Source organism: Pan troglodytes, chromosome 12 (genome assembly GCF_028858775.2).
Source record: "Pan troglodytes isolate AG18354 chromosome 12, NHGRI_mPanTro3-v2.0_pri, whole genome shotgun sequence".
Taxonomy (NCBI): domain Eukaryota; kingdom Metazoa; phylum Chordata; class Mammalia; order Primates; family Hominidae; genus Pan; species Pan troglodytes.
Window position 1 is genome coordinate 48,878,927 of NC_072410.2, and position 15,261 is coordinate 48,894,187.

A 15,261-nucleotide genomic window follows, 5' to 3' on the forward strand; every position below is an offset into this window, starting at 1 on the left:
CAAATGAAAAATCTATTTATTTATTGGCCATTCTACCCAAATTCCATGCCAGCTTTTTAACAAATTGTATAAATTGGGATTCTCAGATCAGCATTTGACATAAGGAACAGATGAGCTTTAAATAATAATTCCACGATAGGCTGCTACTGCCATAATTTTTGCTTTATGGTAGCAAGAATAATATCAAATCATTTGCAACTTTTATTGACCTATCCTCAGCTGTGGGCCCTGGCTGAATTGATCGGGCACTGCTCTTCTGCTTCATGGGTCAGAGCTGTGGGAACAACTTTCCTGAGGGCTGATCCAGGCTGGGCTCTGACACCATGTACTTTTCCACTCATTAAAAAAAAAAAAAAAAAAAAATCTGATGCCGTCTTTGGATGAGCTGGTTGCATAGCCTCCCTTGCTATTAGGAAAAAAAAAGGAGGCTGGGCATAATGGTTCATGCCTATAATCCAAGCACTTTGGGGAGGCCAAGTCGGGAGGATTGCTTGAGGCCAGGAGTTTGAGACCAGCTTGGGTAACATAGCAAGACCCTGTCTCTACAAAAAACTTAAAAGATGAGCCAGGCATGGTGGTGCACATCTCTAGTCCCAGCTACTTGGGAGGCTGAGGCGGGAGGATCACTTGAGCCCAAGAGGTTGAGGCTACAGTGAGCTATAATAGGGCCACTGCACTCCGGCCTGGGTGACAGAGCAAGTCCTCCCTCAAAAACAAACAACCCTCCCCGCTAAAAAAACCCAGAAAAACAAAAACCACACTCACACAAAAGAAAAAGGAATATTCTTTCTTATTCTGATGATATAGTTTAATTTTCTTGGACAGGGAATGGTTTGTGTTTGTACAGCAGAAGCTATTAGCTAATTATGGACAGAAAGAAAGGCTACAGATCAAAAACCTCTGATGTTAGTTGTTACCTAAGTAAGTATTCCCAAGTTCATAAGTAAGGAGACAACCACACTGAAATTCAATTCCCTAAATTTGCTTATACAGAAACTTTTGTGGTTACTGCAAGCTCCTTCTCCACTGTAAAGTGGGAATCCATGTAGCAAGTGGGCCATGGGCTCTGTTGCTCCATCTTGGTGAGCTGTGTTAAAACAAAACAAAAATGAGTTAAAAGTTGAGCGCCTCATATCTTACTCAGCCATCAATAAAGAATGGCAGCTGCACCCCAGGCACTTGCCAAAGATACGATTCTGAGCTCACTGTCACTAAATATTTATTAAAATGTCAGTGCAGAAAACAACCCAGAGTTGTTTAAAATGCATGCAGTCCACCTGAGCTCCCAGATATGATGAAATCCATCCCTAGGCTATCCAGTTAGCAGACAACCCGGTGTCTCAGCTGGACTATGTTGCCTTCCCCACACTCACCACAGTTTCAGTAGAATTACATTTAGCGTATCTTGTGCTTTAGTGAGATTCCATCATTTCTATGGGAAAACAGAACCCCTCTACCTGATGTTGGGTTTGTTATGCAAATTATTTATTACATCATACATCCTACGGCCCATCCGTGGTAGGAATGTAAGTAATCACAGTTTACGTGTTTTGCTTTATTGCTGAATTCACTTTGTTGCATACTTGATTTCTAGATCCTTCCCCCACTTTCAATTTATTTTCTCTTTCTAATATTTTACACATCCTAGGAATCTGTCTGAAATCCTTTCTACGAGGTTTCTAGAGTCCTGTGGGACTTGAATTTAGTAGGCATACAGTAAGTATTTGTTGAATAAAAGTGGAAGATACAGAAATTAAAATGAGAACATTCATTTCTCCCTCACTTGGGTTCCCTCAACACTTCGGGATAAAGTTGGTGCTCATGATTCTGTGTACACTCATTGATCATGAATTGCTCTTGCACTGCGAGAGTAGGGCTCCTTTATCTTACTTCATTATCTGCTCCTTGAGGACAGAGAGCATAACATCTACTTCTTGTGTACTTTCAACAGTGCTCTGCACACAGCAGGTACTCAATATATGCAAATTAAATGAATGACCCACAGCCTGGATGTGCGACCCACCTTTTTGGGAGTGAGAAGGTCACTACCCCATCGTCCAGCTGCTATTATCTAAAGCTAACAGCACTTGGTGTTCCCATTTATATTAGCTCACTCACTTTGGGTCATACTGCCCACAGTAGAGATGGTAGGCTCTAGTTTTTTCTTCTAGGCATGCATGGTGGACATCTGTTGCCTTTGCCTGCCCAGCATCTACTTCCCCTTCTGCCACCACCATTCTTATTTGGAAATGAATGCTGCCCCACTCTCAGTGCATGTGGCGTAGATGGGTTATGGGTACATGATCCAGGCCTGGCTAATATTCCATCCTCCTGGTCAGAGTGATTGGTTCAAGGATGAAGTCATGACCAAAGCCATGACCCAATATCTCAATTCCAAATATTGTGTTGAAACTGTTGAACTAAAAAGTTCTTTTTCTTGGCCAGATGAGGTGGCTCACGTCTGTAATCCCAGCATTTTGGGAGGTCTAGGTGGGTGGATCCCTTGAGGTCAGAAGTTCGAGACCAGCTTGGCCAACATGGTGAAACCCCATCTATACAAAAAAAAGATACAAAAATTAGCCAGGCATGGTGGTGTGCGCCTGTAATCCCAGCTGCTCAGGAGGCTGAGGCAGAAGAATCACTTGAACCCAGGAGGCAGAAGTTGCGGTGAGCTGAGATCATGCCACTGCACTCCAGCCTGGGTGACACAGCGAGACCCTGTTTCAAAAAAAAAGTTTTTTTCTTGCTGAGTTTACTGAGGCAATAGGCTATAACCTTCTAGCTGTCAAAGCTACCTCATTGAAAAACCCAATTAAATGAACAAACATTAAGCATAGAAGAGCCTAGAGATGAATAAAAAATTAGCCTTGATGACAATGGACACTGGATCCAGCTGTACCTGAACACCAGTTTTAATTGAGTTTTCTGTCAGTGCAACAAAAATAATTTTTTTTTTTTTGAGATGGAGTCTCACTCTGTTGCCCAGGCTGGAGTGTGGTGATGCGATCTCGGCTCACTGCAACCTCTGCCTCCCGGGTTCAAGTGATTCTCCTGTCTCAGCCTCCTGAGTAGCTGGGATTGCAGGCACCCACCACCATGCCTGGCTAATTTTTTTTGGTATTTTTGGTAGAGACGGGGTTTCACTATGTTGGACAGGCTGGTCTTGAACTCCTGATCTCTGGTGATCCACCCACCTCAGCCTCCCAAAGTGCTGGGATTACAAGCATGAGCCACCGCGCCCGGCCGCAATTAAAAGAATTTTAACTAACAGGGTTCTATTTTCATTATGTGGTTTCCTCATAGGCCAGCTGAAGTCTCAAAGGCCGTAATCACAGGCCCTGTGCTTACAGAACAACACTGTGGCTGAGAACCAAAATATTTGTGTAAACTTATCCTGCATTTACTATGGTTCAATTAAAAACAATTTTAAACTCTTGGCCAGGCACAGTGGCTCACACCTGTAATCCCAGCGCTTTGGAAGGCTGGGGTGGGAGAATTGCTTGAGGCCAGGAGCTTAAGGCCAGCCTGGACAACAAAGTGAGACCCCCGTCTCTACTAAAAATAAAATAAAATAAAATTTAAGCCCTCCTACAACATGGGAAAGGTGTATACTAGGCTGTGTGAGAAAAGTTCTAGACACAGGTGTCTAAGTGTGGTGAGCAGGGTGTTAAGAACTGTTCAATGTGGCACAGGGCCTGGTGCTGCAGGTGGCATGGAAATATTTTGATGGAATTGTGCTTTGATATGATGCCATTCACTTTTTTGAAGGCAAAATGGGGTGAAGAGAGGAGGCTGCTGGGGATAGGGAAGCTAACCATAGGGAATTATGGAGGGATATCTAAGAATAGTGTTACTTCCTTTAGTCTAGGTAATGTTTTCACTTCTGTCACCCACCAATAACCCATTATGATTTGTCCAACACAAGAAACATCCTACATTCTAACGCAAGTCCAGAAAAAAAGACAGAAATAACCCTGGACCACGGTGGGAGTTCTTTTTTGAAGGAGGCTGAGGTTGGGAAAAGTAATCCTTCTCTAGGAATAGATCATAAAGGAGACCTGCTAAGCCCAGATGGGTACCCAGGATTTCTTCATGCTGTAAGACCAGCACTTCTCTCTTCTTTAGGTCAGTTCTTTCTCAGCTCTCCACTCACCACGTTTTGTCCAAAGAGCTCTGCTAGTTCTTGCAGCAAGGTTTATGTTGAACGGGTTCCAGTGGTGAGGTCACCCTCATGGAAGGTTTCCATATATGACATGCCTCTGCTGCTACGCCCAAGAGCTTTCCCAAGCCCCTTTCACTGATGCTGTCCAAGAATAGGGTCTGGCTGGATTCCCACATTGAAGGGGCAATGAAGTTTTGGTTTCTGAAAATAGAAGGTATTGTCCTTTTTGTCCAATTATAAAAGCAATACATGTTCTTTGTAGTACATTTGAAGAAATTCGAAAAAGGATATGGGGGGAAAATGAACAGTCATCCCATAATTCTATCACCTACAGATAACTAATATTAATATTTTTATGTACTTCTTATTCATAGTTTTTCTGAATACATGTATTAATGTATATTTTAGGAAGGCAGCATTGCAGTGTGGTTGAGTGTGGGTTTGAAAGTCTGACACTATTCATTTGGAGTTCTGTGGCCTTGGTCAACTTAAACTCTTCTAAGTCTTACTTCCTTCAACAATAAAGTTTGCTGATTCTTAATCTAGTCCTCGGTCAGTATCAAATTACTTTAACTTATAGGTTTATTTTTTATTTTTATTTTTTTAAGTTTTATTATTATTATACTTTAAGTTTTAGGGTACATGTGCACAATGTGCAGGTTTGTTACATATGTATACATGTGCCATGTTGGTGTGCTGCACCCATTAACTCGTCATTTAGCATAGGTTTATAATAAGCATTATCTGGTAATAAAATTTCCCCCAACATTCTTTTTTTCTTTCAATTTTTAAATGTTATTTCACATATCTCAGATTAATTTTAGAATAATCTTTCAAGTTAAAAAATGATACTTTTTAGCAGACTTGCATTTAAATTTTTGGATTAAAGAAGACGTAGCATCTTTAAAATTAAAACATTGTCTTCCTCTCATAGAATACCGATAGTGTGCCTGTCTTTCCATTTATTTTCTTCATGTTCCTCTGAAAAGCTTAGTGGTTTTCTTCATATGAGGCTTGCACATTTCCTGTTAACTTTGTTCCAAAGTATTTTATATTTTTAGTTGCTATGTGCTGAATTAGATTTTTTTTTCCCCAATCACAAATGGCTATTACCTGTACTGAAAAGCTATTTTCAAAGTTTTAAAATGTATCTTTTAGTGAACATCGTTGTGCCTTTCTCTTAATAGGTCTGACCATTTTTCAGAATTTATTATCTTCAGATTTCTAGGTAGATACTTAGCTTGTAGCCCAAACCTGTCTGCTTTCCAGTAGTATACTCTTTATCCTGCTTCATTGCATTGGTTAGATTATCCTTTCAGGACACTGTTCAATAATAGTAGTTAGAATGGATCTATCTTGTCCCTGACAGCAGTATTTGCTTATTAAGTATGACACTGGGTGTTATATATTAGAAGATTTATTTTATCATGTTAACGAAGCTTCTTGCTTTTTTTTTTTTTTTTTTTGAGTCAAGGCCTCTCTCACCCTCGTCCAGGCTGGAGTGCAGTGGCGCTATCACAGCTCACTATAGCCTTGACCTCCCTGGGCTCAGGTGATCCTCCCACCTCAGCTTACTGGGTAGCTAGGACCACAGGCATGCACCAATGCCTGGCTAATTTTTTGTAGAGACAGGGTTTCACTATGTTGCCCAGGCTGGTCTCGAATCCCTGGGCTTAAGTGATCCGCCCACCTCAGCCTCCCAAAGCGCTGGGATCACAGATGTATGCCACTGTGCCTGGCCCTTTCTTTCCTTATTAGGGGAGTTTAAAAAATAAAAAATAAATGTTGATTTTCACCTTAAAAATTTTTTTTTTATGAGAGACTCTTGTTTCTGTTTGTTTCCTTTGACCTACTCCTGTGATATATTATATCAGTGGATTTCTTTTAATGAGGTCACCATTACATTCTAGGGACAAAAATCACCAAACGCCTCAGGGCTCTCAGAGTCAGGTAGACCTGGGCTGCCATCCGACTCATCACTTTCTAGCAGGGGAATCATGGGCAAGTCCTACATGAGGATGCATAATACATGCTGGCAGTTAGGGATACTTTATTCCTTTACTAGATTGATGATTTTTTTAGTGTTCTATTTAGAATTTTTGCATCTATATTATTGATTTTGGTGTGAAGTGTGTGTGTGTGTACACAATTTATGAGATTGTGCTCACAAAAATGACTTATGTCATTTACTTAATTTCTGTTTTTTTGTTTTTTTTTTTTTTTTGAGACAGAGTTTTGCTCTTGTTGCCCAGGCTGGAGCGCAATGGCGTGATCTCGGCTCACCACAACCTCCGCCTCCTGGGCTCAAACGATTCTCCTGCCTCAGCCTCCCAAGTAGCTGGGATTACAGGCGTGTGCCACCACAGCCGGCTAATTTTGTATTTTTAGTAAAGATGGGGTTTCTCCATGTTTGTCACGCTGGTCTTGAACTCCTGACCTCAGGTGATCCACCTGCCTCGGCCTCCTAAAGTGCTGGGATTACAGGCGTGAGCCACCGCAACTGGCCAATTTCTGCTTTAGTACTTCTTTCTTTCCCCCTGGTTTCCTAGTATATTTTATTATTCTTTTTCTAATTTGAGTCCGATGCTTAATTCATATCTTTTGATTCTTTCTTCTTAAATAATGAAAGCATTTAGAGTTCTAAATTTCCTTCTCTGTATAATTTGTAGAAATTACAGAAATTTTAATTTGTGATGTTGTATTATCGTTCATCTCTAAATAAAAGATGAATGATTATATATGTAGTTTTTCTCATCTGCCTTTCTTCTAGAGGTAACCTTCTATTATTGTTATTTATTTATTTTTTTAGACGGAGTTTCGCTCGTTGCCCAGGCTGGAGTGCAATGGCGTGATCTTGGCTCACCACAACCTCCACTTCCCAGGTTCAAGCGATTCTCATGCCTTAGCCTCCCAAGTAGCTGGGATTACAGGCATGTGCCACCACATCTGGCTAATTTTGTATTTTTAGTAGAGACAGGGTTTCTCCATGTTGATCAGGCTGGTCTCAAACTCCTGACCTCAGGTGATCCACCCACCTTGGCCTCCTGCTGGGATTACAGGCATGAGCCACCATGCCCGGCTGATTGTTAATTTTTAATTTTCACAATCTTTAAACATCAATATTTAAAATGTGCTCATATTTGTTGCACTTCTCCCAAAAAAGCAAAGCCTTACCATTTATTAATTGGATGATTTTGGACAAGTCTGTGCATTTATTCATATCTTATTCCATGTCAGGGGACTCAGTACAAAGGTGAAAAAGACAAAGTTGCTGTTCTCAAGGAGTATAATTTAGACACATAAGCTAGCAATAAACAAACAGGATGATTTTAGCTCATGACAGGGCTACACAGACAGTAACAGTGATGAGATAGAGTGATGGGGAAGAGGTGCTTAAAATGGGGTTGTCAGGAAAGGCCTCCGCTAACCACCAGATCTCACGGGCTCATCTTGAGATTTAACCCAGCAAACCTCTTCTGAGCCAGTTGGCACCACTGATCTCCCTCCCCTCCTTTAAACTGTTGCCTTCCTTGATTTCTGTGACAAGATACTGGTGTCACTATCTCCTTGTCTCCTCCTACTTCCAGCTCCCTCTTTCAGCCTTCTATGCGGGCACATCTTCTTTTGACCACCCATTAAATTAGCTGTTGGCCAGGACAACCATCCCTCCTGGCGGCTGGAAAGAAAGCTCAAGTGCAGCACAGGCCCAGCATATGATGCTGAGTCAAGTTCAGATGGCTTCCTACAAGGTGACATAGAGCTTCTCCAGGCTAGGACACAGGTCCACCTGGCTTCCTAACACATTATTCAACACCAAGGAACAGCTGATCAATAAGGTTAAGTGCCTATACTGACTGCAAGGCATGTTACACAGTGCATAAAGCAAACATGATTCTTACCCTAATGAAATTTATACGATAGTTCAGAAACATGACTTACATAAAAGACAATATGAAAACGCTGCAAAACAACAAAAAACACACACAACAAATTGTGGGAAACAGACTATAGTTGCCACTGGAGTTCAAGGAAGGAAGCCCTCAGAGTGAACCTACCAGTGAGGGAAGGCACTAAAGGAACTGGAAGGACAGAGCCCATGGCTATGTAGCGTCACAGTGCTGGATTCTGGATCTAACAGGCTGATTGAATGATGCCAGACACACCTGTAAGTTAAGGCCCAGCTTCTAATCTCAAACAGGCTAAGGTGAACTAAAAATTGAACCCTGGATTAAGGAGTGAAGACTTCAGTGAAGAGGGCCAATGTTCTGCCCTTCCTTCATCTCAAGAAGTAGTTGGAACAACAAAAGTGGGAGGTTCAAACAAGAGTGGGCTGGAGCCAAGGGAAAATAGAGATGATGTAATTTCTTTAGGTCCTGGGTCTGCTCTGGGTCTTAGGGAGAATGAGTAGAAATTTGGAATGGTTCTTGAGGTCCTCAGTTTTCCTGCTCAGAACATCAAGGTAGACCAGACAGCTTTGGAGTCAAAGCCTAGCTAGTGCTAAAGAATGTGGCTCTGCCCAAAGATTCCTCTAGCTGTATGCTGAATGGGGCAGAGGTCCAGAAGATAGAAGCAACCACACCCCAACTGTAACATTTCAAGAAAGACAAGTAACAAATCCCTTATATCTTTATAGCATCTTTCAACTAACATAGGCCTCATATGCATATAGATGTCATTCTGTCATCATTTGAGGTAGGCATATTAGACTGATCCCATTTTACAGATTTTAAAGAAATTTAGGAAGTTAAGTGATTTGCTGGTGAATGTATAGCTGGGCCTAGAAGCAAAGCCTTAAATGTTCAACCTGGCACTTCCCCTGGAGAGGATAATATTCCAATAGTCCTGATCTAAACAGGATTTCCAGTGCCCCAAGCAAAGCTCCTCAGAAAAAGACATGATCCTTGACTCACAAGTTCTACTCTGGGCTCACATGTTTGAAAGATCCTTGGACAAACTGGTCTCCAAACTCAGGTGGGGTTAAAACACTGAGATATGAGGGATGGGAGGCACAATATCAATAGCTGACTCTATTTTCTAGGGAACAACATCTACTCTGGTCCTAAAACTGTGTTCCCAAAATCCACTGGAAACATATGAAACTTGCAGGATTCACCAGACTTTCACTCATTAAAGCTTTGCTCCTAATAGCCTCCATTCTTCTCAACCCCAATATGAAAAATTTCTCTTTCAACTGGGGTAACTAAAACCCCAAAGAAGCCATCAACAGTCAAAAGGGATAGGCACTTACAATTTTAAATTCTGTGGTACCAAATGAAAGCTGAAACCCTTGCCTCTCAAGCAAGAAAATCCACCATGACACTGGCCCAAGGGAATGTTTCTCTCATGCTGCCTTTTATAGTATCTGGTACCCAAGACAATATTACAAAAGCTTAAGGGTTTCTTCTTCTTCCCCTTTGGTCCCATTTAACAAGGAGTATGTGAAAGTGATCATCTGAAAAAACCCAGCTCTGCTCTGACCCCAAGCAAATCAGCTCCTCTGATTCTCTCTGCACCTGGCCTATGGCACTTTGGTAGGTTTGTGCCTCCCAGGGCAACTGGGACATTGTTTGGCAACCTGACGATGCTTTTGTCTCCCCTCTCAGCCCAGAACACTAAGTATGGTACTTGTGCAGCTTGCAAGAGTGGAAAAGTCTCCTGGTCTTTGAGCCTCAGGAACCCAGGAGTCAGTCCCCTTAGCCAAATAGTCATTACCCTTTCAATACAATGTCTTTCCTCAGGTTGCGTGGTCTTCGTCCCTGTTACCCACAGTATTCCTTTCCTCTTTTCCCGACCGCTCTGGCTCCTCCTCTTTCTCTCCGGCCTATCCAGTCTCAGGGCTTCCTTGTGGGCTGGCTTGATTCCACGTCTCCTCCACAGAGGTAAGATGAAGACAGAGACACTTAGACCATCCTATGCAGAGTGCCTCTGCAGTGGCTAGGCTGCAGCAGATATGAAGAGGGATCTACAGACTGATTTCCTGCACCCATCTAGCCACTAAGATATCTTGTGCCTAGAGGAAGAGAAAAGAAAATATAGCAGTTTGGCGATCAGTCTGTGATCAATGTGGTTGCAACGTATGATATGTCGTTGACCTGGCTGAATGTCTTTGGTGGGCAGAGACGGATAAGAGAGCTCACAATTCTTAGGTATCAAGGACCAATGCAGTGGTTGTCAACCCTGGTTGTACTTGAGAATTCTAGCAGCTTGAAAGACAAATGCAGAAAGAACATCTGGGGCTCCACCCCAGAGATTCAGCTTTAATTGGTGGGGGGTAGAACACAGGCATCAGTATTTTTTAAATTGCTCCCTAGATATTTGAATGTATAGCCAGGGGTAAGAACTTTAAGTGGAAAGTTCTGACTAAAAGCTAAATTTAGATTTTCGGCAATGGGAAGCTATTGCAGGTTTTTGAGCAAGAGAGAAAACATGAACATGGCTGGAATGTGAGAAGCTTCTCCTGATCAAAGTGTGCAGAACAGACTGGAATGAAGAAATGCTAAAAACAAAGAGACTTGGTAAAAGCCAACGGCTACAGTCGAAATAAAAGGTAAGAAAGCCCTAAGCTAAGTGGTAGACAAAGAATGGGAAGAAGGGGATGGATTTCCCAAAAGCACAGGACTGGGCAATTTCAGGACTGCTTAGAGCAAGGCGGAACAGCCAGGCTGCTCTGGGCCGCAGCAGGAAATGGCTTGTCCAAGCCCAGCTGGCCCCCAGACCCACCCATACCAAAACAGCAAAGAAGGAATTTCCACTATATGGGGAATTAAGAACCCAAGAGAAGAAAAAGAATATAGAGAACTGGGCTCTTTCAGGGGACAAGTTCAAGGACCACTAACCTAAGTAATAAAGACTGAGACAAAATTTAAAAATGAAGAAAACTTTATGCATTCACAGATTCTCCCTCCCCCACCTAGAATTCTGATAAAGAATAAATCACTCTTCTCCTAGCCAAAGTATTTACTCTCCTGCCCTCACTCGAGGTGTCACAAATGACACCATTATTTCTAGGCCACCTAGAACACCAGGCTCAGCTCACAGAAAACTGCAGTAACAATTGCCGCTTCAAGCGTTTTCCTAGGTATTGCCTTAGTCAGAAAAGAACAGCCAACACAATGAAATTGGTAGGGTGGGGTGGCTGGGAAATGTAATCATTTATTGGAGTGTAACCTGGTACTCCAAACAAAGGCTTCATTATCCTCAGCCAAAAGCATGGAGGGCATAAGGAGGAAGTGAATGGTTGACCCATTTGAGACAGCACCAGAAGAACAGAGATGACTTCACAACACCTCTGGAAGATGGCAACAGGCAGATAAAAAACAAGGAGTAATTAAAAGTGAACTGGGACACATCATCAGTGTCAGTATATCTCAAATTCCATTTTTCCTTCACCTTTCCAAAACAACCATACCTTTTTTTAACCTGTTTATACAATGCTTGATCAAATGGATCACTCTGAAGCACAAAAACGTAAGTTAATTGTTACTTTATTGTAGAGGAAAAATATCCTGAAATATTTATTAGATAACAATAACTCCTGACAAAATCATTCTTCGGGATGTGTTGGCCAAACAATCTGGTCAAATGGAGTAAGCTGTCCCTCACCCCAGTAATAAGCTCCATTCATATTGCCATAAACCACAGGAAAATCCAAAAGATTTTCTAAATGGCTTCCAAATTTCTGCATAGATGCCCTTATTGAGCTCAGAGGTAAATATAAACAAACTGAAATTAGAGAGAAATTAGAAGGATAGCTGAGAGGAAAAAAATGTTAACAATTGGTGAATCCAGAAGGAAGGGTATATGGGGGTTCATTATACCATTCTTTCTTAATTTCTGAGTTACTTAATTTCTGAGTAACTTAATTTCTGAGTTACAGTTGCTTTTGGGTGACCATGTTCTCTTTCTGACTTGCCTAAAAAATATGTTCAGTTATTTCTTTTCAAACCTGAAATACAAAATCAGCTCTTTCTCAGGTGATGCCCCCCTTTCTACTCTGTCTACAAAAACTTCCAAAGCTTTCTAGAAAGCTTAAATTAAGGGGCTACAGTACATTGATATGGTTTTGTTGTTCTTGGAAGGTGTTGGACTCAAACGCTCATCGAAGGTCTGTGATGGTCACTGCTCTGTCCACAACAGTCACATGGCTGCAGCTCTGCGATAGGAAAAAAGAAAGGTGGAGTCCTAGAAAATTCTGAAAAGTCTTTTTTTTTTTTTCTTCATATAAGGTCTTGCTCTGTTGCCCCGGCTGGAGTGCAGTGGCACGATCTCGGCTCACTGCAACCCCCGCCTCCTGGGTTCAAGCGATTCTCCTGCCTTAGCTTTCCCAGTAGCTGGGATTACAGGCACGAGCCACCATGCCTGGCTACTTTTGTGTTTTTAGTAGAGGTGGGGTTTCGCCATGTTGGTCAGGCTGGACTTGAACTCCTGACCTCAAGTAATCTGCCTGCCTCAGCCTCCCAAAGTATTGGGATTATAGGCGTGAGCCACCGTGCCCGGCCTGAAAAGTCATTTTAAAAAACCACTTTTTGGCTGGGTGCGGTGGCTCACGCTTGTAATCCCAGCACTTTGGGAGGCCAAGGTGGGCAGATCATGAGGTTAGGAGATCAAGACCATCCTGGCCAACATGGTGAAACCCTGACTCTACTAAAAAAAAAAAAAAAAAAAAAAAAAAATTTAACCCGGTGTGGCGGCGCGCACCTGTAGTCCCAGCTACTCGAGAGGCTGAGGCAGCAGAATTGTTTGAACCTGGGGGGCAGAGGCTGCAGTGAGCTGAGATCATACCACTGCACTCCAGCCCGGCAACAGAGCGAGACTCTGTTTCAAACAAAAACAAAAACAAAAACAAAAAAACCCTTATTTAAAATGTTCATTCTAGAGACTACTTTAATGCCTCTAAAAGGCAGTAAGTTGGGACCGACTCATATTCAGAGAAGGACTGTGTGGTAGATAGAGCTCCCTCTCCCCTCTCCCCTCCCCCCTCTCCCCTCTCCCCACTCCCCTCTCCCCTCTCCCCTCTCCCCTCTTTCCACGGTCTCCCTCTGATGCCGAGCCGAAGCTGGACGGTACTGCTGCCATCTCAGCTCACTGCAACCTCCCTGCCCGATTCTCCTGCCTCAGCCTGCCGAGTGCCTGCGATTGCAGGCGTGCGCCGCCACGCCTGACTGGTTTTCGTATTTTTTTGGTGGAGACGGGGTTTCGATGTGTCGGCTGGGCTGGTCTCCAGCTCCTAACCGCGAGTGATCCGCCAGCCTCGGCCTCCCGAGGTGCCGGGATTGCAGACGGAGTCTCGTTAACTCAGTCCTCAATGGCGCCCAGGCTGGAGTGCAGTGGCGTGATCTCGGCTCGCTACAACCACCTCCCAGCCGCCTGCCTTGGCCTCCCTAAGTGCCGAGATTGCAGCCTCTGCCTGGCAGCCACCCCGTCTGGGAAGTGGGGAGCATCTCCGCCTGACCGCCCATCGTCTGGGATGTGAGGAGCCCCTCTGCCTGGCTGCCCAGTCTGGAAAGTGAGGAGCGTCTCTGCCCGGCCGCCATCCCATCTAGGAAGTGAGGAGCGCCTCTTCCCGGCCGCCATCACATCTGGGAAGTGAGGAGCGTCTCTGCCCGGCCGCCCATCGTCTGAGATGTGGGGAGCACCTCTGCCCTGCCGCCCCGTCCGGGATGTGAGGAGTGTCTCTGCCCGGCCGCCCTGTCTGAGAAGTGAGGAGACCCTCTGCCTGGCAACCGCCCCGTCTGAGAAGTGAGGAGCCCCTCCGCCCGGCAGCCACCCTGTCTGAGAAGTGAGGAGCGTCCTCCCTCCTCGTCTGGGAGGGAGGTGGGGGGGTCAGCCCCCCGCCCGGCCAGCCGCCCCGTCCGGGAGGTGAGGGGCACCTCTGCCCGGCCGCCCCTACCGGGAAGTGAGGAGCCCCTCTGCCCGGCCAGCCGCCTCGTCCAGGAGGGAGGTGGGGGGGTCAACCCCCCTGCCTGGCCAGCTGCCCCGTCCGGGAGGCGAGGGGTGCCTCTGCCCGGCCGCCCCTACTGGGAAGTGAGGAGCCCCTCTGCCCGGCCAGCCGCCCCGTCCGGGAGGGAGGTGGGGGGATCAGCCCCCCGCCTGGCCAGCCGCCTCGTCCGGGAGGGAGGTGGGGGGATCAGCCCCCTGCCCGGCCAGCCGCCCTGTCCAGGAGGTGGGGGGGGCGCCTCTGCCCGGCCGCCCCTACTGGGAAGTGAGGAGCCCCTCTGCCCGGCCAGCCGCCCCGTCCGGGAGGGAGGTGGGGGGGTCAGCCCCCCGCCCGGCCAGCCGCCCCGTCCGGGAGGGAGGTGGGGGGTCAGCCCCCCGCCCGGCCAGCCGCCCCGTCCGGGAGGGAGGTGGGGGGTCAGACCCCCGCCCGGCCAGCCGCCCCGTCCGGGAGGGAGGTGGGGGGGTCAGCCCCCCGCCCGGCCAGCCGCCCCGTCCGGGAGGGAGGTGGGGGGTCAGCCCCCCGCCCGGCCAGCCGCCCCGTCCGGGAGGGAGGTGGGGGGGTCAGCCCCCCGCCCGGCCAGCCGCCCCGTCCGGGAGGGAGGTGGGGGGGTCAGCCCCCCGCCCGGCCAGCCGCCCCGTCCGGGAGGGAGGTGGGGGGGTCAGCCCCCCGCCCGGCCAGCCGCCCCGTCCGGGAGGGAGGTGGGGGGATCAGCCCCCCGCCCGGCCAGCCGCCTTGTCCGGGAGGTGAGGGGCGCCTCTGCCCGGCCGCCCCTACCGGGAAGTGAGGAGCCCCTCTGCCCGGCCAGCTGCCCCCTCCGGGAGGGAGGTGGGGGGGTCAGCCCCCCGCCGGGCCAGCCGCCCCGTCGGGGAAGTGAGGGGCGCCTCTGCCCGGCCGCCCCTACTGGGAAGTGAGGAGCCCCTCTGCCCGGCCAGCCACCCTGTCCGGGAGGGAGGTGGGGGGTCAGCCCCCCGCCGGGCCAGCCGCCCCGAGGGGCGCCTCTGCCCGGCCGCCCCTACTGGGAAGTGAGGAGCCCCTCTGCCCGGCCAGCCGCCCTGTCCGGGAGGGAGGTGGGGGGTCAGCCCCCCGCCCGGCCAGCCGCCCCGTCCGGGAGGGAGGTGGGGGGGGGTCAGCCCCCCGCCCGGCCAGCCGCCCCGTCCGGGAG

The 15,261-nt window shown here is 46.8% G+C and overlaps 1 protein-coding gene across 13 annotated transcripts in view; it reads right to left on the bottom strand.

The window, feature by feature from the left end:
• Positions 1 to 781: 781 nt before the first annotated feature.
• STAMBP (STAM binding protein) overlaps positions 782 to 15,261 on the bottom strand; it is a 47,699-nt gene continuing 33,219 nt past the window's right edge. For 4 of the 13 annotated variants that reach the window (XM_063789721.1, XM_063789722.1, XM_063789719.1 and 1 more), the window contains one exon: positions 7,339 to 10,172. In XM_063789721.1, the coding sequence (XP_063645791.1) occupies positions 10,125 to 10,172 (48 nt within the window). In that variant the 3' untranslated portion in view covers positions 7,339 to 10,124. Of the gene's footprint in view, positions 1,088 to 2,023; positions 2,553 to 4,153; positions 4,364 to 7,338; positions 10,173 to 11,630; positions 12,315 to 15,261 lie in introns of those variants that run through there. The other 9 variants (XM_001152234.8, XM_009442661.5, XM_024354448.3 and 6 more) reach the window with 4 other exon arrangements.